Source organism: Pocillopora damicornis, chromosome 13, assembly GCF_964200805.1.
Source record: "Pocillopora damicornis chromosome 13, jaPocDami1.2, whole genome shotgun sequence".
Lineage (NCBI taxonomy): Eukaryota > Metazoa > Cnidaria > Anthozoa > Scleractinia > Pocilloporidae > Pocillopora > Pocillopora damicornis.
This window is the reverse complement of record NC_142682.1, coordinates 3,843,507-3,866,112: the sequence shown is the minus strand read 5'-3', so window position 1 is coordinate 3,866,112 and position 22,606 is coordinate 3,843,507. Positions and strand designations below refer to the sequence as shown.

The following is a 22,606-nucleotide window of genomic DNA, read 5'->3' as shown; positions in this document are numbered from 1 at the left end:
GGAAATCCGTCAAAAGACGAAGCTGTCACGCGCTGGACGAAGTCGTCAAAACCGCATCAGATGTTTGTTCTACCTAAATTAAATTGCGCGATGGCTTAGCGTTTTGGTCGGGGAAAAGAGAGTTGGGTCCTCCTTAAAGAGGTCCTTAAAAAGATTATTGAACTTTTTACACAAGATAACATAGTCTATAGCGAGCTTTATCTGGAACTAAATATTCTTTGGCGCCTTTTGCATATTTTATATTTATAAACTATATCGCATTCTCTGCAAATGAGAGGTCCCCCCTTCCCCTCCCTCCTGGGGAGAGCTTTTAGAAGAAAGTTATTTACTTCAATCGAGTCGCTTTTCTTTTAACAATAGGGGTACAAAGCAACGCAAGTTTACTGGTTATGTTGTTATTTTGTAATGAACTAACAATAGAACTAAAGTGGCTTTAGTGATCTTAATGAGCGTCAAATATACGGAACACGAACAAAAAGATTATTCAAAATATGTAAAACACGCACCGAGTGCTTGAAAAATTGATGATGCGGAACGCGTTAATACTAAAGATGCGTGATTGATATTTTGAAGCTCTTGATTGAAACCGCGATCCTATCGTCGTTTGCGCAACGATGAAAACCAAAACAGTTGTAAATTTCCTGGCCTCTTTATGTGGTGAGTGCTTTATTATTACATTGGACACCGTAGTGCTCTGCGTACAACACAGGATTGCTACTTGTTTGACCGTGGCCAAAGTGTAAACAATCACACAAGTCACAGTCTTAATATATCGACGTAAAGTACAGAATATAAATACCCTGATACCCAAGGCCTGTTCTAAAACTTTTAAAACTGGTTGAGCAAGAAGAGAAATCTTTACCGAAACTTTTCAGAATATGGGCCAGTTCCCTCGGCTAATACACAGAAGAATCAGTCAACATTTGTGAAGATTCCGGCAAGCTTAGTTGTTATTCACTCCAGTTAAAAATAGTACGTTGACAAAATTGATCTGAGCAATTTTTTCAGCTTCGTTCCAGATTTCGACTAGCAGAAGATTGGCAATCCTTTTTCACCGACACATTCGATTTACGATTTCCCACTTTGAATTCATTAACGCTTTACTATCGATAAGCAATTTCTTCACCTATTGAATGAGTAATTTCGTAGTAATTTCTATAAGCAATTTAACTGCAATCGAGAGACTACAGTTATATCCACGTTTTATTAAGACCCAAAGAGGTTTTTCGGTTTCGTTCATGTCGCGGTTTAATCAGTTTAATATCTTCGAGTGTTGTCGTCGAGGTTCTCATTATATCTTTCTCTCTAAAAAGCCATGGGGGTAATTGTACGCACTTCCGCGAAAACTTTGAAGTTGTACAACACTTGGTAAAAATAAATATTTCGTGGAAGTGCTAAATTGACGTCATAAAATACTGTAAAACAAAAAGGTTTTCAATTAAATTTTACCCTGAAATGTGCGACATTAACAAATTCATACTAATAGATAGTCAAATTCCGGTTTGAATATTCACTCGACTAATTTCACTTGTCTTTCCTTTCCATTGTTGTTTGGGCAAGGAAAGTGCATTTGGATAAATGAGTATTTATTTTAATTTTGTAGTTGGGAAAGAGGTGGTGTTAAGTGGCGAAAGTTGGCGGACTTCTCCACTAAGTACCGGCAGAACCCTGACCGTCTAATTCACTGAATATGCAAATTATCATCCTTTCTTCATCGCTTACATTACACATTATTAATAAGAATTTAATATTTACCGCGTGTTAAGATCGCCAAGAGTAACCTAAAAAAATTCGAAAAAATTCAACTTTGGAGGCCGCCATTTTGAAATCAACTGCTTGATGTAAAAGAGAAAAAGAACAAACAAATATTTATAATCTTGATCAGACATGCCTTTTTGCAAAAGGCTGACAATTGTTCGAAAAATTTCTCTTTAGACGGAAGAAAGAGGATCGAGACTATTTCGTCACAGATAAGTAGCCAGGCCGTTTAGCAAGATTCAATATGGCGGCGTCTGTCAACGAAATTCAGGCGCTTTTGAAGGCAAATTTCGAAAGGTTGGATGCTCTCTGAAAGCTAAAACCGCAGTCAGTGTCATAACTTCGAACATCGCTTTTGGATATAAAAAATAAAACGGTTTCAGCAGCATTTTATATACTTTCAACTTGAATCTAAACTCGTATTGGCTATACTAACCTACTGAGCTACTCTCTAAAAATAACGAGTAAGAATTTTGTTTTGCTCTAGAAATGGAATGTGTTTATTATTTTTTCACACAGCTTTCATTGTAATCTTGCAGACAACAAGTTCTTCAGGTAAGTGCAGGTTTATGAACTACCAAAAAGTTTGTCTTTTTCAAAGCCGTTTCTTATCAATTATGTACAGCACCTTGAGTATCTGATAATGCATTTCCGTTTTCCATCTCTTTCTCTAGCACAACGAAAGGGTTGCAGCCGTTTTAAGAGCGATATCACATTCAACGCAAATGGCTCATCAATGATCTTCCAAAGCCCCTCTTATCCGAGCCGATACATTGTGAATCTCAACTGCACCTACCTGTTTAAGGCCCCAGAGGGCGATAGGATTGAGTTGTCCTTCGATTCCTTTCAATTAGAGGGTGCATTTCCGCAATGTGGGAGTGATTACATTGCTGTCAGAGACGGATCAAGCGGGGAGAGTCCGTTGATCGGCAAGTTCTGTGGATCAAACAAGCCAGCTCCAATTATTTCTTCTGAAAATTCACTCTACTTTTTCTTCGTTTCCAATGAAAAAGATCCCTTTGATGGATTCAGTGGATCTTACAGAGTTATTGATGAAGGTACTTCTAAATAGAATAATTTTCAATTGAACGTCGAAAGTAATCAGGTATTGTTTTGGTTTGCGTTACTTCGCACTGTGATTTGTCCAGAAAACTCGCGCCACTTTCTCGACCAATCAGATACAAATTTTAGACCAATCACGACTTGGTCGCCCGCGTTTCCCAGCGCTTTAGGCAATTTGGTTGTTTTCACTTAACGTTACCATTGGTACTTTTTTTTTTGTGACAACTAGTCGAACAGCGCTTTATATTTAAGTGCCAGGTGATTTGTCTCTGCATAAAATATGTTCGTGTGGTGTAAAATTAACATATTTGATTCATCATATGCGCACATCGACGCTGCACAAGTTACCGAGTGATAAGTGCGCATGGTGATAACTCGAAAACCTGGGTTGTTGAATAATCGCTTTCTTAGAATCGAAAAGTAACTTTCTCACTGATCTGAGTAGAAAGAAAAAACCAAACGAGCCAATTAAAAAAGTCAGAACAAGAAAACAAAACAAACGAATGACTAAATTGAAAGAATAATTGAGTAATTGGTGCACACAATGAAATCACCAGAAATTCGTAAATATTAATGCTGACTGTATAAGTAATCATCGATTTTACATTATCTCGGAGGTTCCATGGCTCCTGAGGGACTTTTGGACTTCTCGATTTCATTTAAAATTTTCTCCTCGAGGGAACAAACAGTTAGGGTTAAAGTACAACCCTGGCTTTGAGTCGAAAACCTTTTTCATATTTTGAAGTTTTTAGTTCTTCTCTACTCTTCACAGAAAATTCAAACGCCTTTAATCCTTTACACCCTAACATCAGAATGCATATTCTCCAAACTGTTCTTCATAAATTTCCTAAGGTGATAACAAGGAGAGTTTGGTTAACAATCACGAGCTTCTTTAGTTGTTGATAATTGCCTTTATTCCCAGGCTTTCATGTTTGATTCAGGGGTGGTAATGTGAGGAGAATTTGTATATAAGTCTCTCTTAGGGTTAACTAGAGGCTTGAATATCTCTCCTAGTTGAGATCGCCAAATGCACCCAAGGAAAAACAATTCCCTCACTTTTCACACGGGGGTACCTCACTTCCCCGACGTTTCCAGGAAAGTATCCGCCAAACAGAGAATGTTCGTGGACTCTCCAGGCCCCAGCCGGCCACTTCATGACATTGGTCTTCCGTGTGTTTCAAACCCAGTGCCCCGACGATAAAGTTGTCATTCGAGATGGCGATCAAAATGGCCAGCTGTTAGGTCAGTTTTGTGGTGAGCGTGAACTACCAGTCTTCCGCGGTCGAAAATTGTGGGTGTCATTCAAATCTGATGGTTCATTTGCCTCGGCGGAAAATGGCTTCAATGCTACTTTCGAATCACTACCTTGTAAGTATTCCACTCGTCAGTGAGGGGCGACGAAACTTTCATAATCTGAATAAAGGGGGTAAGTTTTTAACATAAAACTGCGGTGCTGCGTCGATGAGGTATTATAAGATAATTTGGTTCAATCAACTGAGTTGATAGTGTAAATCAGCCACCACAAAGAGTTTCTTGAGCTGACATTTCAAGCGTTTGCTCTGACAAAGGGTGAACGCTCGGGACAGGAATTTAGGGCAAATATCAACGATTTAAAAAGCAGTTTCCTGAAGATATTTGAAGAGAAACGAGCTTTGATGTTTTATTGATAAGAAATTAAAATTTTCAAGAGCCAACGAAAACAAGCTTCTGCATCCTATACCATTAATTTTTGATTCTGTCTTAACGTATCTTTTATGTCGTGGTGTTACTATGACTACCTTGATTTTTTTTTTCTCAACTAAAAATTTCCAATCCGTGAAGGTCTCTTTATTTTTAAACAATTCCTTGTAGTCCAACGACTTTATTAAAGGTAATTATTTTGCCTGTATTCATTTCTTCCTCGCGGCTCAGTTAACGTGAGTTCAAATCTCTTTATCAGAAATGTTTCACCATAAATGTTTTCACCTTAGAGTAAAGATTGATTATGCAGTCTGATCGGTCGAGCGCGGAGAAGTCCTGATTGGGACTGTTATTGGTGATTGTGACTCACGTTTCGACAACCTGAGCGAAATTCTTCATCAGAGTGAATATATCAACTGTTGAAACTTGACAACAGTCAACAGTCGCCTTCAAACTGCTCTCGCCCGAATGACAGGGTGTGTGCCTTTTTCGCAGTCCTGGTCAATTTTTTTCGCACAGGGGGGAGGGAGTTGGAGAATTTTGGATGTAACACGATAAAATTTACCTTATTCCCCCCTCCCCTCCCCCAAGACTCTATGGATATTCTTATGATTTCCCCGGTCAGTTTTCTATAGTCCTCCACTTGGACTCTGTTGACGACTACTGATCTCCCCTCCGTTCCCCCCTGAAAACCATGTGATTCTCCCCAAAATCCTCCACCCTCCTCTCCCCATGGCTAAATCATATCTGGTCCTTAATTGAGTTATTTTTTTGATGTTTTGCAGTTAAAGGCCAGATTACCGACCACTGCACTGGAGGAAAAAACCAAATAATCAACGCTTCTGTTCCAGGTACAATTTCTTCCCCGTGGATACCCGGACTGTATCCTAACAACATGGACTGCACTTGGAAACTTCAGGCCCCTGAAGGAAAGAGAGTGACTCTGAAATTTGATAAATTTGAGTTGGCAAAACCTTGCGGCGCAGACTTTGTTGAAGTTAGTGACGTCACTGCAGACGATACCCGCTCAAGGGGTAAATACTGCGGAAATTTTCCGGACACCACGTCGGCCGGTGAAGAAGTTGACGTGCGATTTGTTTCCAATTCTCAAGGACGCGAAAAAGGATTTGTCATAAAATATAAGGCTGTTAATAGAGGTAAGAATTTAGAGATCAACGAAGGTATTTATTTGTGTAAAACTCTCCGGCGGTGAGTACAAGAGCGAAATAAACTAAGGAAGGTTAGGTCTGTACTCGGGCCGAGTGGCCCATCCAGCCAAGGCTTGTCCAGGTTTCCATGGCATGAAGCGCTGGACTAGGAGTATCACCACTCCCCCCTGGATGGGATGCTTGTCTAACGCAAGGTTACTCTCCCCCCCCCCCCAACGCATTTCATTAGGCTTCCCTTTACCCGTTAACTCTTTAACTCCCAAGATCTCATTAGTAATTCTCCTTACTGTCTGCCATATAGTTCTTATGATGTTAGTTTAGAGAATTTGGTATTGGATTAACCAAAAATCCCCTAGTTCAATTTTTCTATATTCTCATCACTTGTCTGCTTGATATTGTGTTTATATTGTAAGGAGAAATTCTGTCTTGGTCACTCATGGGAGCTAAAGGGTTAATACGCCCGGGTGGAGAGAGACACGGTAAGAATGAAGTGTCTTGCCTAAAAACACAACACACTGAGCCGGCCAGCGCACAAATAATTTGGCCAGCGGGTCTCCCACACCAGGGCGAGGTCGTGTTGTAATATGATTTTCATCTTAAAAGTGTCTCAACGTAGACGCCATCTTTCAAATTCGACATTTCTCGAATGAGTCGGATTGCAGAAAGAGCGAGGATCAGGAGTGTACTAAAGCAAGCGTCATGATAATTTAGAATCATTAATTCTTGGTTTCTAAATGCAAGCTTGAGCTGTTAGAATCACAAGTTCGTTTCGTAAGATCGCTCGCCAAGCTAAGCCGATAAAATTATATATTTAATATCATACTATAAGTTACAGAACCTTGTTTTTTCCGCTCGGATTTATGGCCTGCGCCCTTAACACCTGAGCTCTAATTTGTTGTTTCAAGTAAGTCTTTCTTCGCGACTTATGTGAATCAAGTTATGCTTCTGAGAGACCGAGCTCCATTTGGCGTTATTGAGTTCAAGATCGTTATGTTCCTCGCATCAACGGCCGTCATATCCCTGGGTTCCTCTGTAATGATATAGCTCCATCAATAATCCCGACAGGTAAATCCCAACCTACGTAATTCTAAAATCTGCCTTTTTGCTTCAGGATTTCAATTGGCCTCTTCAATAATAGGATGCTTTGGACTCTACGCCTTCTCAGTTTTAACGCAAGTTTATTTTAGAATTTGATGAATAAGGACCAACATCGATGTGAAAATGCTTCAATGACGTCTTCACCGGTGTTATATCTATAAACACAACCTTCCCAATATTCTCTCTCAATTGGCTTCTGCGGTATCAAGTTGTTCTCCTACGAAACTTTTTGTTGTTTAGTAAAGAACTAAGGGTCTCCTTACAGTAAGAGAAGGCAGACTAATAAAATTACTAAAAACTGGTCGTTATTTAGCGCTTGTGTGTGTGTGTGTGGTGGCGGCGGAGGATTTTGTTGTGTCTCGGTAAACTTTATGTAATTTCCCCCTAAGGCTATGTGATATTTTCATTTTCATTGACAGTTAATTTGCAGTCAGTTTTCTACAGAACCCTCCCCCCACCCCCCTATCATAAGCTCAAGTTGTTTACAAACTTGTCGCCTGTAAACGAGATTAAGATAAATGAGCAAACTTATATTTCAAATAAGATTACAAAAAGAGGAAAAGCCATTTTAAAGTTTGCGATTTATAAAGTTGTAACAATTAGACATTGTACTTACCGTCTTTCAGCCGCCATTTTGCAAATGTTGCAAATTGCTAGTGTTTACTAGTGCCAGTCCATTCCGAAGTGACGTGAACTCACGCGAAGCTAAAGTAGTATAGTTCACGCTATTTTACGTGAAAGGGAAAGCTGACGTTTGCCGTTTCACGCAGACGCGTCGCTAAATCTCTCTAATAGATCACCGTAGACGTCATAATATGGTAGGAACATCAGTGACATACTTAGCTGAGCCTTTTTAGCACTTTGATGTTGTTGCACTTTTAAGATGTTGTTTTAATCGCATAGATCAACAATCAAAAATTTAATTTGAGATCATAGGGTTAGTTTATTCTTGTTAAGTATCGTGTGTTATTCCTACCTAAGTGATTCAAATTTGCAAGTAGCGAATCAGAAGTCATGTCTACTCTCCTGATATCACACAATCTCAAGTGAATCACTTGATATCACCTTTTGGAAGTAGATTTTTTCCTAAATAAATATCTCAAACTAATATTTGCTGGAGTTTTCTGGTGCAAAAAATAAGAATGTACCTTAAAAATGTGCAGACTAGGAGCCCAGTTACATGAGAGGTATTTTCGAGTTCTTTGTAAGTTATTTTTTTTCTCTCTCACCGCGGTGATTGAGAGCGGGAAGATTTCTGTTGTAACCAAGTTTTAGCGAGGATTTCATCAGCATTTTCAAGTGTCTGCAAGGCTGTTGACGCCTTTGCAAGACATTAATATCAGGCAGCCATTCGACAGTCACAATATGTCGACCAAATCAATTGACACATAGTGTTCTTGTGGCCTATGGATGAATGAAACAACCTCTAGAATCAGAGAAGCTTTACAGGAACATTGGCCCTCAGGTGAGAGAAGAATTAAACGCTAGGAAGTAAGGAAATAAGGGGAATTAAAATCCTTTCGAGAATATTGCGACCCCAATGGGAATGTCACAACTTCTTTGACGATAACAGTTGCAGCTATACTTTAGAAGATTCTTCCTGTAAAGGGACACCTTCTACCTCGTCGTCAAAAGTTCCTTGAACAACTCTATCTTCATCGCTCTTGCAGCAGCTGCCGTACTTTATGCAGGCTCCAGTGATTCCAAATACAGCTGCCAGTGCACCGACGCAAATTCCCACGATTTTTAAAATGGCTCCAGTTGATTCTGCATGGGGAGAAAATAATCAAAGTTTACTTTGTTCCTTGTACAAGTTAGCCAGGGTCGACAAACACCATAGAGACAAGAATAAAAGAAACGGGTACTAGAGTGTTACAGAATGGAGAAGATTGTGTCCCCTTTCAAAAGTGGAAATTAAGTTTGTTGTTTTAATATTTATTTTGATCAGCAGTTACGTAAATTAACCAATGTTTCAAAAAGTAGCACAATAACTGACCCTCTATAGCTACTGATGCTGATTGCCTTTCTGATGCTGCTCGCCAAGGTTTCAAAACCCTGTCCAAGTCTAATTGGGCATCCCCTCCCAGCTAAGTGATGATTTCTGAGAGGAACGCCCAATGTCGCATCAAAACATGGCATTGACACCTACAAACATTTGCACTCACTTTTTGTTTCAAAAGTTGCCTTGAAACCGGGATATTTCGTCTTTCCGCTGGACCTGAACGCCACGCGAAGCTCCCAGTCATCCGAAGTAATTGCTGAAGGTTTCTGTGATCCACAATACTTTCCTACCAAATCACTGGTGTCAAACTGGCCGTCACGTACCTCCACATAATCTTCAGAACATTCGTCGGACTGAGACAGATTAAAGGAGTCGAAGGATAGCTTAATGTTGTTATCACTGTCCACGCGAATGATCCAAACACACTCGGCAGAGTCATCGTAAGGAAGAGGGTAGTTATAGCTGGCCAGACTTCCTGTTTCTGACGTAAAAGCGACGCGTTGGTTACTTGCAGTGCAAGCGAAAGGGGCTGGTACTGAAAAGAAGAGAAGAAATAACATTTATTATACAAATATTGATGAATATCAGATTTAATCCTGTTTCACGGAAACTATATCTTCACCTCGCGCAGTTAATGTACCATTCATATGAAATGATAAAATTGTAGATATGTTGGGGAGTAAATAATCACTACCTTGATTCACAGCCTCGAATTCAGCATAGAAGCTCGCTCCAATACGATTTTGAACAGCAACGAACTGAACCCAAAGATGACGAGAGCTGGAAAACACTGAGCTCTCAAAGGATATGCTGCAAAAAGATTTAAGTAAATCACTCCTTGAACTTCGGCCGTCGCGAATAGTAAGGATGGACTCCGAAGAATCGCGAAAATCGAAAGACTTTATTCTCAGCTTCACAAAATGTCTCTCAGGAACTGTTATTATCCAGGTGCACGTAATGCTGTCGATAAATTTACGCGGATAAACAGGCGAAAAGATAATTCCTTTTTCTCCAGTCAGAGGAATCACGTTGTCTTGAAAGGGGTTCTTGCATGGTCCCATTGCGGCTTAGAAAAAAGGAAAAAGAGAAGAGAAAAGAAATATATATATATTTAACAAAGGGAATGACAGTTGAAACTATCTGTCTTATCGTTTCGTCATCATCAAGTTCAAAATAAATAAAAGAACAGCGACTCAGCACCTTAAATTTTTCCATACTTACGATCAGGAAGTATTTGGTAACTTGCATGGAATCCTGGGTATTTTCCGGAGCTGTCGCTCACAAAGTCCACGTACATATTTGAGTCATTCACCAGAATGGCATCAGGGAGCGAGGAGCCACAGAATTTTCCAACCAGAGTCCTCCAAAAGTAAGATCCTTGCTCGATCTTCACGTAATCGCTTTCACAATCTTTAGATTGTTGTAAGTCAAAGAATTGAAACGTCAAACGGATCACGTGACCAGCCTGCCGTTCAATTTCCCACAAGCACTTGACGTCGTTGGAATAAGGCAGCGGATAATTGTAGCTGGCGAATTCGCCAGCGAAGTCTTTCATTTCAATACGTCTTGATTCATATCTAGTTATCTGACCGGAGTAATTAGCTGGGATTGCTTGAATGGACTGATATGTGGCGAAAAAACCACCAGAATACTTTTTGGAAGAGAGTGATGTATACTCCACCTTTAATTTGTTGCCTCGCGAGTATACTACGTCGGAGTATTTTGTGCAAAACTTTCCTAGGGAAATCCGAGTGGAATTTGTCTCATCAAAGACTTTTATAAAGTTCTGAGCGCATATTCCCTTAATATTCCGAAATGTAAGCTTTATGAACTCGCCGGAGTTCACTATGACGTTCCAAGTACAAGTTCCTTGTTCCACAATGAAAGGATACCCCGGCGTTGAGAAGCTTCGCCCTTCACCAGTCATATTTACCACTGAGTTCTTTCCCAAAACGCAGGCTCCCGATGTCACTGAAAAAGGTAACCATGTTTTCTTTCTAGGTCAGATAATCTTTTAACTCCTATTAGCAGGGTTCTCAGTAGAATTTTGTACAGCCGTTGCTTTGGTAGTTACAGGCGTAACCCTAATATACACGCCCTTTGGGCGTGTAACTTGGGCCCATAGGGCCCAAGCTGCTAGGGGGGTCCGGGGGCATGCTCCCCCGGGAAATTTTTTATTTAAGATGCTCAGAAATGCTTTTTCCTTCATTTTGGGGACATATTTTCTCATTTTCTCCAAACAAGTTTAAGTACATTTTGTAATCTGTTCAGTGGCTTTGAACTACGGAAAGTTGAAATTATCTCTTATCAAACTGAAAACTACACTGCAATATTCAATGAAATATTAACCTGCAATAACAATGCTTTGCTTTCTGAGTTAATGGCATTCATTTTATACAAAAATAATTATTAGGTAACCAGTCCTCTCCAAATGGGGGCACCCACTTACAAAAACTAATTCTCAAGGCCACACTGACCCAGTAACTGCTATATATCTAAATGAGAAAGAGTATAAGATAGCGCAAATATTTGTTAATGAATGAATCGGCCATGTTTTTGCACGTGGAAAGACGACATGTGCGAGAGGCCTGGGTTCAAATTTACAAATTCAATATGGCGGCCATATTCAACGTTGCGGAGACGTGAAGCGATTGTTCGGTTATTCTATGGTCTGCAAAAAGGCTATTCACTTTGACAACTAAAACCGAAGAAAGGTACATTGCGAAAGCAACTAACAGTCAATAGTTTACCCAGCAATTTACTCAAAAAGCCGTTCTTTTATTTGCATTTGATAGACGAATTGATCTACTGGTTGAAGCACTTTGACAGCCGTAACACTTACCTGTGACACCCGTGACAGGTGTTACGGGTTACGGGTTCAACTGAGAACCCTGCTATTAGTGACCAAGACATAATTTCTCCTTAAAATATCGATACACTACCAAGCAGGAAAGTGATGATAATAACATGAAATATAAACTAGGGGTTTATTAATAGTTGATTCAATAACAAATTCTCAGAACTAACATTATGAGAATTGTATGGCAGAGATTAAGGAGAATTACCGATGAGATCTTGGGAAGGAAAGGGTTAAAAAAACTACAAGGTCTCTCTGATTGGTGGGCCTCTTTATTGATGGAATAACTCGAGGAAAGACTCATCTCCTGCTTGACTGACTGACTTTCTAACTTATTCATTAAGACTTTGACTCATTACGACTAATTGGGAAAACGATTGAGCGACTAACGAGCTGACTGAAATGGCTGATTAACAGACCGATTGGCCTAATTTAACTCAATAGCCGACGAACAGACTGATAACAGATTCGGACGATATGTATAGCCAACAGACTGACTGACTGACTAACTGGCAGATTAGCAAACTGATTAACTAACTCACTAATTGACTGATCCACTGTTTGGCTGGCTGACTAGCTCACTGACAGGCTATCAGACTGACTGATTGACTGACTGTCAGACTGACCCATTGACCTGCATGAAGAGCCAGAGTGATTGGATACCACAGTACATATTTAACTCGGTAGCTGATTGACTGAAAGACTGACAACATGATCACCAATACGATTTTCTTACAAACAAACAGACAGACATATGGACTAAGATTGATTGACGGAAAGACTAACGGACACGTTGTATAACAGACTGACCGACTCACCCGCAGGCACTGCAGTGTAGTCTGCAATGAATCCTGGACCACTCTTTTGATCTGAACGAGCTGTCACCTTTATACTAAGCTCGCGTCCAGTTGAATAGAATTTAAACGATGGTTCTGTGCCAGAAAGTAAAATAGAAATTGGGAGTAACCCATTTATTCTATCAGCGATTTCAGCATAATCGTACTGTCCAAGCCGATAAGATGTGAATTCTATTCGTACCACTTTATCAGTGGGTACGATTATCTTCCAGGAACACTCGTTGATCAGGGAGTTATTATAACCACTTGGATACCCGGGAGTTTCGATTGTTCCTGAAGAATCCTCGAGGAAGATATTCATGTTCTCGTCGTAGGAGTTTCCAAAAGAACAGGTGGTTACTATGGAAAAATAATCAAATAAAACAAAAAAAAACAGTCATCAAATGATTAATCACACAGCTAGTCAGCCATTAAGTCATTTAGTTGGTCAGTTAGACAATCAGCAAGGTCGGTCATAATTCAGATTATCACAAAAATGGAGGTCATTGATGATCCTGCAAGATCTACAATGAGTGGCAAAGGAGGTTGGAACAACCCTCCACTCAACATAATAAACAGAAATCTTGCAATTCATCTCTAGTAAGTTACTTTCAAGTCCCCCCTTACCCTCTCCCCCCATACAATATTTCCTGAAATGTGTGACTATTTTGTTAGCACCAAGCAACATTGAAAGGGGGGAGGGGAGGGGGGGGGGGAAAGGGAGAAATAACAAAAGTCAAAGGGAAAATTCAATAATTAGAAGAACGTGCCAAGACTTTTACGACCCACTAGAGTTTTGTGGTTCAACCCAAACCGCCACCTTCGTCCCTTCATACTCCGCCAAAGCTTTACCTTTCCTTACTGCGGAGTAACGAACAAGTATCCCCTTCTCTTGGTTTAGAAACGTTCGTGGCCTCTGATCGCTCTTGAAGACTACGTAGACAGATTGAAACTTCGAGTAAAGCTCATTCTTTGGAATATCAATGGGAATGAGTTGAGCGCCATCTACATCGAAAATTTCCACACTGTCACGAAGATCCAGCTGTTGTGTTATCAAAAGCATAACCACGTGGTCCTGAGGAGCTGTGATGTGCCATCCACAAGTTGTATTTAAGGGATAGCCATGAGGGTAGTAAGGGCTTGTGAAGTTACGTTCAGTCGGCGACAGTGGAGCATCCAAGGTACTGTTTATAGAACATGGCTCTAGAAAAGGGAACACAATTTAATGTCACGGTTAACAATAGAAACTTCCAACTAAATGTCGCAAAAAAATTCGGCATTGCACTGAATTTACCTTATCTTGCATTGTAATTGGTTTGGCCAAAATAAAACCATTCGCAACTGGCTCGCTGACGTTTTTCGCACATCAGGTGTTGGTCCTTTTTTTTAATTTGAGTTGTTACTGGCTATTTGAGAAATTTCCCATTTTATGATTTCCTGATTTGTCGTCGTTTTACCACACTAAAGGAAATCGATCTCTAAACTCACAGGGGGATTTAACCCTTATCCCGGACAAACTTAAAGCAAATAGCTACCACCTTTCATGAGAAAGACGCTGTATAGTTTCCTCGCACCTCACCTTACGATTTCTCCGAGGAATTCTCACTTCGATTCCCTCAATTTCTTCTACCAGTGGTTTAACGACCTTCATAGTTACTTCCCCCTTAGTAAGAGTCTATCTTGGGTGGTGGCCTCAGCTTCAGCCCTGCCCTGCCCTGCCACCTTACCCCTTGGGAGGGGGGGGGGGGTAGCAAAGAGTATCATAAACAATGATTCAGCTGAGAGATTTTTGAGGAGGACCAATTTTACTGGCGATGACAGGTACACTTAAGGTCTTAGATGGGTGTTTGCCAGTGGGATTACGAGATCCTTCTTGGCCTACCCTCAGTTGTATTTTACAACTCTTTCTAGATGTGGTGCTGTAAAACTATCGTTGTCTCCCATACCTCTATAACTATTGCAAGCCATCTTACGCGAGAACTGCTCAGAGAGGTATGGTTTTTTAAGTGGTAAGCTCAAGCATTATGAGGCACTGGGCCCGAAAGCAAACTAGCGCCCTAAAAAGGGGCATATACTCTAATAATATACATTAGAGTACCCTTCCCCTAGGTTAAAGTTTACCTTGCTTAGCAAAGGTTTCATATTTCAAAATCAATCCCGTAGACTTTTCCTCTGCTCCTGTCTTTACCTCCAGTAACACGTGACGACCAGAAGAGAAAAAATACCCTGAGAAATCCTTTTTCCCGCTACAGTCATGTTCAAACATAACGTCACTGCCAACAACGCTTCCATCGTAGATCTTCACATAATTACCACTGCAGGGTAACTTTCGTCTGTTAACATAGACGTTGAGTGATATTCTGAACACACTTCCTATGGGAGCTGTTAGAATCCAGTTGCATACCGCATTTTTCGGAAAATATCCAGGGGAAATTATGCCATTTGAATTCGTTAACGTGACTGTCGACTGCTGGTTTTCCCTGCAAGCTAAAAAATAAAAAACGAAGGGTTAGGAAGATGGAAGAGAACATGGGCTAGGATTATAAGGATTGATGGGATTAATAGATGCATGGGCTACAACAGATGATTACAAGAAAAGGATAGATGGAAACGTTGTTTAACTACAGTAACTTTGATCAAAAATTGCCAGCGCACTTTAATTTTTTTTCTCAGCTTCGCTTCTGCCGAGAGATAACTGAAAATTATCAACCCCTGACTCTACTCCATAAGTCTGTCCAAAGGGGAAATGATACGCAGCACCACTGTTTTGACTCAATACCAGTGGATAGGTTTCCGAAAAGGGAATGACACCATGGTCTGTTATCTATGAGTATTCTAATACAGGGTTTACAAAAAGTCTTAACACTCACTTAGCTAGTTATATTAGTCATCATAAGTAAGCATACTAGTCATACTGCAAACTTCGTCTCAAAACTTTGCAGAAATTTGTGATGACAAGCTTATCTTTATACCATAAGGAGATCAGGATCACCAAATTTCTTGGCTATCAGAGTGTTATTTCAACATGTTTTCAGGGACTGCGCGGCGTTTGAAACATTTGGTGAGGGAATGGGGGGGATGCGGGGAGCTGGGGAATCGCACTCCAATCCACAGCAAGCACCAATTCAAACATCCCAAATGTACCCTGCACAGTTTGCTGGCAAAGGCAAACCTCTTTGCAATCTTAACAGCGAGTAGTGTGACCAAAATCGACTTGTTTCAATTCATCAGGGGGTAGTTCTTCAATAAAAAGTCCTTCAATATTGTATTTGGACGAGCGCGGCCTTAGTGAGAAGATTTGTCAAATATAGAGAACATTTGAGGAAAACACAAGGCAAAGCACCAATGGTCTGTAGCTTTCTTTTAAATTCTTGTATTCTTCGTCAGCTAATCTAACAAGAATGACCAGTGAAGCGCTTTTTTGTATATGGTAAGCATGAGTGGATATGTTGGCTTACTGAACTTGGAGGATGAAACATATTCCACAGAAAATTAACCTTCACAATTTTAGGACACTCTCCCAAATGACAACATGTAATTCATCCTTTCAATTAAACAATCCATATTTGAACGAGAACCTTAAGAGAAAGGTCAATCGCAAAACCTAAACATAGAGATTACTGCTCGAAAAGTAAACAAGCCCTGAAAACATCCAACAGCCTGACAACAACTATTCACTTGACTGGTGATGACTTCCGCTCAGGTTGTCGAAACGTCAGTCACCACTACCAACAACAGTCCTTCTCAAGACTGACCTCACCTGGACGATCAGACTACACTATCGCAATTGCGATATCATTCACATCGAAAGGTGGGTTGGTGGGGGACGGGTCTGCCGAAACCCCGTCTGCCAACATTTTCGTTTTGATAAGTTAGAACCTCTTACCCTCATTCACCGCCGTCTATGGGAGTTTAAACACCGGGTGATATACCATGTTCCTCAATGACTGTTATTCTGTTGACGCATTTTAAGCCAAATCAGCTATAAATTCTTTTAAGAGTTTTCAGTTGGGTTCGTGTTCTTACCGAGGTCAGTTGGCCAGCATGCCCAAACATGCCTACCGATAGGGAATGTATATATGCATGTACTTTAGAGTTTACTTAGTAGTCAGTGAGAATCAAAGAGACAGGAAAGAGCTTTAGAGTCAGACGACAAAAGTAAGCCAGAGTGAAGTAAATTTGATGTATTTGACAACCGAGAGATTCAAGAAGACTAAAAAATTACGGTTCCAGAGTCCTATATGATTTCGTAAAAGCACGTTGCGGTCTGCAGCTATTTTCCCTGCCATTGAGACCCAACAAATTAAAATACCTATCGGTTTACGGAATCAGTCTATATGCTGTAGACAATCATGATTATTTTGGGAAACTTCCGTTTGAAAACTGGAAAGTGAAACGGATAAATGTGGTCACAAATTAAAAATAGAGATTTTAAAAAAGTAGCTATTAGATATCGCACCAACCTCTGTAACGAGACGAATTCCCAATAATAGCGAGAAACAAGAAAATTTTGTTGGATAATCAACAAGTTCAAAAAGATCATGTAATTACTTTCCGAGCCAGTGAGCAAGCTCCTTTAAGCCAATTACCGCACATGTTAGCCATGAAAGTTTCTCACGAATATGTGAACTAATCTTGTTATATTTAATAAGGATGGTTTTCTACCGCTTTTCTCAACCCGTTTTCACATTTTAAATAGTCTCTTCAGAAACATCATCTTCAGTGGTATATTTTCCACTTCTGAGATACCTTAAATCTTTAACATCTCCTAATTGCTTTTCAATTGGCTTTTTACTTGTTGACTTTCGTGTTTCATGAACGCGGTTGATGTCCAATGGAACCAATCTTGCCGGGGAGGAGACCTTTCTTGAAGGTTCCACAAAGTTTTTAAAGGAAGTTTTGTTTGCAGCACTTCCAAACGGTTGTCCTAATTGTTTCTCAGTTCTCCTTTTGGCCGGTAAGTTTGACGATGAGTCTAAAGCTGTCCAACTTCTCGAGAGAGTTGTGTTAGCGTTAATCCGACTCTCGCCTAGCTTTTCATTATACAAGTTCTCGCAAGACTTTTGTCTTCCCGTCGTCTTATCGCGAGGTGATTCCAGTTCGTTTAAGCTCAGCGCCTCCGACAAATCCGAGAACGACTTCGACCTCCTCCTTCTGTCGAGTAAAACTGGCAATGTCACGGTACTACGGTTCCCTATGTGTGGAGAATCCGTCGTTGTTAAGAACTTAGGCTTGGACAACTCACTTTCATCCGTAGAAACTTTGATCGCTGGAAGTTTGGTTTTCATGAATCGAAGAAATCGTGCTTGCTCAGCATTCAGGTTACAGCACTTATTCTTATACTCGCTTTCTAGTAATCCATAAGTTGATTTCAAACACTCCAACTGGCCTCGGTTCGTCGCAAGAGCTCTTTTGGCCGTATCGGTCAAATCAGATTGTTGACGCCCTAACTCCATTAGCAGGTACGACAACCCAGTATAACGATTATAATCCCAACATTCGCTCACGACAGAGAAAGTTTCGTAACAAAGCGCAGTTACATGAAATTGTTCGCAGTTGTTACGCACGGTCAACCATTGCGTGATCGATAACAAGATTAATCAAGGTCTACTGACCAAACGTTAAACTTCAATGGGAATACGTCGAACGTACGGATTGAGGCACGTAGCTAGAGAAATTTACACCAGCAATTTACAGTTTTCAAATGCTTTTCCGTTATAATCGTCTGGTCGTCTCTTTGATTTATTTGGAGCATGAAAAGTGGCGTAGTCTAGGCGCCAACCGGAAAATGACGGCGACTACTAGCCCTGCTTTTTTTTCTTATTTTTAATCTAAACGTCTGTTTTCTATTTGCTTTGCTTTGTCTATGTGTCAGGTCGAAACTTTGGCAGCGATTCGTTGTTGTGGACCTGCTGTCTTACACGAAGATCAGGCTTAACAACGACATACTCGTACCCTCCTCGTGCCCTTCTACTATTGGTATATAGACATTTTCCGGGTAGAGAAAAACTTCTAAGTATCTATGGACACCGAAAGCGGCTCTTACTCCTGAGTTATTTTTAAGGCGCTGAGTGTTTTTTCCTTTTTTTTCCGATGAGGGACTCGAGCCTTCGACCTCCCACACGGAAGTCCGTCGCTCTCCCAATTGAGGTAATCTATGTGCGGTTACACAAAACAAACCGCTGTCATCGTCTCTTTGATAACAAAACGTTGCCCCTCCAATCAAAACACTTACCAAAGATAACCTGAAGCCGCTTTGTAACGATTCAGTGACCTCCAGATTACTTTTTTCGGCTCCTCACCCGCAATGTTTACCTTTTTAACGAACTGGTAAATCCTATTATCGACTGTGTAATTTAATTCTCAATTCTGTCTCGCAAGTTTCTTCGTAATCAAAGTTTTTAGGCCACCTCTATAACAAAATAATCACATAGAACAACTCCTCAATCAAGACATCTTGAAAACCAGAGAACAAAAACTTGCCTAAAATTAAACAGTCGCTCTTGTTTGAAGTACCGAATGTTAGTTAAAGCTTCAAAGCAGAGAAAGTTAAGATTGCTGGTACTTAAAAGGGATCTTTCTCTAGGCAATCTGCCCGAATTTAATCACATTGTTACGCACCCGGATTTTTTCCATTGATATAAAGAAGCATTTAACAAAAATTCAATTAAAAACAGATAAATATAAAAGAAACAGATAGTGCTCTAGACTAAGCTGGGTCAGAGGTCACACTGGAATACTTCATCATCAAGTTGGGCTCGATTGACAACCGCTGGTCGATAAACGAGCCAACGCTCCTCCCATTATTTAGTGGAGTGAAGTCTGGGCTCCAGAAAACAACGTAAGCCGAGCCTATCAGTGAGCCACAACTTGAATTACTTATCCAAACTTTTGGGAGAGGACAAAACTCCTCCTGCTATGGACATCTAGCCACCTTCTACCACCCCTTTCCCTTCCCCCTTCTCTTGCTGATTATACAAAGAAGCCGGATCTCCTTTTTCAGTACCTCACAATATGCCATTTATAGGATGGCACTATTTCAACACGACTGCTAGATTTCAACTGGTAGTTGAACAACCAGAAGTGACAAATGTAACAAGGAGGGGAACAATGGGGAGGGGGGGGAGGGGAGGGGAAGTTGCAATTGGAAGAAACAGGGGTGATTGATGATGCATTCAAGAAGAGACTTAATACACAAATACACAAAATAAATATTGGCGTGATACCAATCTATTCAAAAAAAGGAAGAAAAAAACTTGAGAAGGCAGATAGAATTCCCAATTATGGACAGAAGGGATTAGAGACAAAGTATCAGAGGTCTAATACTTAAAAAGAAGACTAGTAAAAAGGTTCAATGAAATGAATGACTGCATCACAGTCACCCTAACCCTGAGCAAATAATGGCTACTCCGTAAAGTCTTGATTTGTAAAACAAAAACAGAAAAAAAAACAACATATAAAACAGAGGCTTAACTTATTTTCATCAGGCCAGGGAAAAATTGTTCAATAAATTTTACTGTAATTTATTTAAAGGTATATCCAATATATTGTCTACTTATTAAAATATAACCCTATGTACCTTCAGCAGTCAATGCCTTTAACAGGACACACAAACCTGAAAGTCCAAAATAGAAGGGGTTAAATTTATATAACCTATTAAAAATTTGGTGTGTAGTATTGCTGAGTATTTTTAAAAATTGTGCCATATTTTGATGAGCCCACAGGGCTAGTCAAAATTCAAACAACGAGTAAAAATACTGAGCCATACTATATATGCACCAAAATGTTTAATAAGTTATTTATTACCCAACTGCTTTATTTTATATGCATTTCTTAGAGGGCAGGAAAAGTAGAGCAGATATGTAGAATACTATAGCATGCACAGCTGGCTGGTTAAACAGGTTTTTTACACAATACATAATAACAAACTGTCCAAATATTGCATGATATTTGTATTTGATTCGTGGATTATTTTTATTCTACAAAGTACAGCTGGATAGTAACATTCACCTATTTATAAACACATCTTCTGATGGAACACACTGTAAAAATGACTATGAGTGTTCACCCTTTGACCCCGAGGGAGACTGGTATCTAATTTTCCCCTATGATATCACCCCTAAATCACACTTTAAGGTAATGAGAATAAAGGAAATGATCACAAAATAAAGAAGTTGTTGATTGCTAAACCTCCTGCCAGCACCTTAAGAAATGTATAGAGAACAGTATAGAGAATATGCATCCTGATGTTAGGTTGTATATTAAGGTAACTTTTTGTCCCAGAGTAAACCTTATAACTCCCAGAAGTAATTAACATGTAAATTCTCTTTGTAATATCTCTAGATTCTCCAGCACATAGGTAATGAGAAAACTAAAATTTATCAAGCTGAAATTGTTGTCTTATTCAGATTCCAAATTCTTGTAACTAATTTATGAGAAAAAGTCGAGCAGCCAGAGGGAGAATTAACAATCAGATCTTGGGAGATAAAGGGTTCAGAAAATGACCATGAAGAAACTGTAAAATAATAAATAATTTTCACCTCTGTCATTCAGCCAAAGACAATACCCCCATTTCACAACAAAATAGGAAATTTCCAAGACCTCTTTTCAACCCACATAACTTAAAAAGCTATGTACATTTCTAGACATAGCTAACTTATGAACCCAATTCTGGACAGTGCGTAACATTTCAACCAATTTCAAAGCCAATGGCTAAATCTGCACCCAATTTCATATTGAATAGGGTCCAAACTACACCCCTTGAGGTGCTTCACACCCCTAGACAGCCCAAGTAAGATAGCATTCCCTTCCTCAGTAGTTGTGGATATAGAAAAGCTTCAATGGTGTAGTTTCTTAAATTGCTCATAATAAAAAAAACTGACTGATTGACTGACACTAACCTGCAATGTTACTCTTCTGGTATAGATCATGTGCAAGTGATTTGACATACATATTTGCCAAACATCGAGGGTTGACATCTAGTCATTTACTTACATATCATGCTATAAAATATGATGCCTTGCCACAGTTGAAACCTATAACCACCCCCCCCCCCCCATCTCAAACACCTATGGATTACAGATTATCAATGTTTAGTTCCTCAAAGAAGGCCCCCTTCCCCCCACCCAAAAAACCTTTCAGTTTACCCAGTCAGTACTGATGTTATATGGTTCATACATCAGCCTGTGTAAACATAGAAATACTTTTTATTCGAGACCAGAAAGTTGCATCAGAGTTTTTGTTCAGCCAAAACCATCAATTTATCAAAGATAAGATTAAAAATAAGCGTTTATTTTTAAATATTTTCAAATAAACACGACTGACTCTGAAGGCACCATTGGGAAGCCTACGTAGTTAATAGAATCTTAAAGAAATCTCTACGATCTAGTGTAAATAAAAACCGAAGTAGAAGTCTACAATACAAAATGGAATCGCCTTTGTTTCCGATATTGATTATGGTTGAGTAATTTTTCTCCAAAATTTTACCATTTCGGTGTAATGTTACTATAGCAAAGGCTTTCTTTAAAGAGGTTTCATTCGACAGTAGTAAAAACACTGATGGCCTCGTGACCCTTAGACCTTAGAGAAGAAAACGTACATGCCCTTCGATTCAGACAAAAACAAGAGACACGAGTTCAGATGCAAAGTACTTGCGTGAAAAATAAATTCATTTAAGGAAAAATAACGTGTCAATAAAATGCAGCATGGCCACTTTTTTTCATCAAACTTTCTCTCATCATGTGAAGAAACCTTAATCGCTGAAGTAAGTAAGCAGCTTTCATACTGGCGTGTGGCGTTACAGCTGAATAATAGAACATCCCGTTACAGATCTGCCGCCTTGGACAAGACACAACGTGTTGACATTTTTTGCTTAACTTTAAAAATGCCTACTCACCACAGAAGAACAACATCCACTTAAACAACGATTGTAGCCCGGGATAATAAATAGAATTTTTCCGATAATTTAGCTTGCTGGTGAATTACCCCACTCTCACTTAGCTGAGGAAACCAACGTATAAGAAGAGATTGGGACGAGAGAAGAGAAGGACGTGAGAGGTGTGTCACGCTTAACGGTCACGCGCGTTCTTCCTCGATCCAGCCCCTTCTCTTAGCTACAGGGATGTAAAACGAGCCACTTATGGTC

General features: G+C 39.8%; 2 protein-coding genes across 4 annotated transcripts; one reads left to right on the top strand and one right to left on the bottom strand.

Moving 5' to 3' along the window:
• Positions 1-429: 429 nt before the first annotated feature.
• On the top strand, positions 430-7,695 carry LOC113678125 (CUB domain-containing protein 2). Of its 2 annotated transcripts, none has more exons than XM_089191207.1 (6): positions 430-657; positions 2,278-2,313; positions 2,433-2,816; positions 3,835-4,188; positions 5,286-5,657; positions 6,781-7,695. In XM_089191207.1, exons 1-6 carry the CDS (start codon positions 615-617, stop codon positions 6,861-6,863), a joined length of 1,272 nt encoding a protein of 423 aa, XP_089047333.1. In that variant the 5' UTR covers positions 430-614; the 3' UTR covers positions 6,864-7,695. The 2 variants fall into 2 exon arrangements, with proteins under 2 accessions (XP_089047333.1, XP_089047334.1); XM_089191208.1 differs by lacking the exon at positions 430-657 and adding an exon at positions 1,991-2,055.
• Positions 7,691-22,552, bottom strand: LOC113678109 (cubilin). 2 transcript variants are annotated; one of them, XM_027194977.2, is made up of 9 exons: positions 22,358-22,552; positions 20,042-20,077; positions 14,584-14,949; positions 13,315-13,665; positions 12,445-12,822; positions 9,991-10,740; positions 9,464-9,835; positions 8,933-9,304; positions 7,691-8,534 (listed from the first exon to the last, which is right to left on the bottom strand). In XM_027194977.2, exons 1-9 carry the CDS (start codon positions 22,371-22,373, stop codon positions 8,347-8,349), a joined length of 2,829 nt encoding a protein of 942 aa, XP_027050778.2. In that variant the 5' UTR covers positions 22,374-22,552; the 3' UTR covers positions 7,691-8,346. The 2 variants fall into 2 exon arrangements, with proteins under 2 accessions (XP_027050778.2, XP_089047328.1); XM_089191202.1 differs by lacking the exons at positions 20,042-20,077; positions 22,358-22,552 and adding an exon at positions 16,349-16,495.
• Positions 22,553-22,606: the final 54 nt, after the last annotated feature.

Bases quoted from the DNA above. Each gene is read 5' to 3' on its own strand.
- LOC113678125 (XM_089191207.1), top strand. From the start codon at position 615: ATGAAAACCAAAACAGTTGTAAATTTCCTGGCCTCTTTATGTG. The intron at 2,817-3,834 runs GTACTTCTAAAT...TATCTCTCCTAG, and splicing joins TTACAGAGTTATTGATGAAG to TTGAGATCGCCAAATGCACC. The intron at 5,658-6,780 runs GTAAGAATTTAG...TTTTTGCTTCAG, and splicing joins ATATAAGGCTGTTAATAGAG to GATTTCAATTGGCCTCTTCA.
- LOC113678109 (XM_027194977.2), bottom strand. The intron at 9,836-9,990 runs GTAAGTATGGAA...CTTTTTTCTAAG, and splicing joins TTACCAAATACTTCCTGATC to CCGCAATGGGACCATGCAAG. The intron at 8,535-8,932 runs GTGAGTGCAAAT...CTCCCCATGCAG, and splicing joins GGCAACTTTTGAAACAAAAA to AATCAACTGGAGCCATTTTA.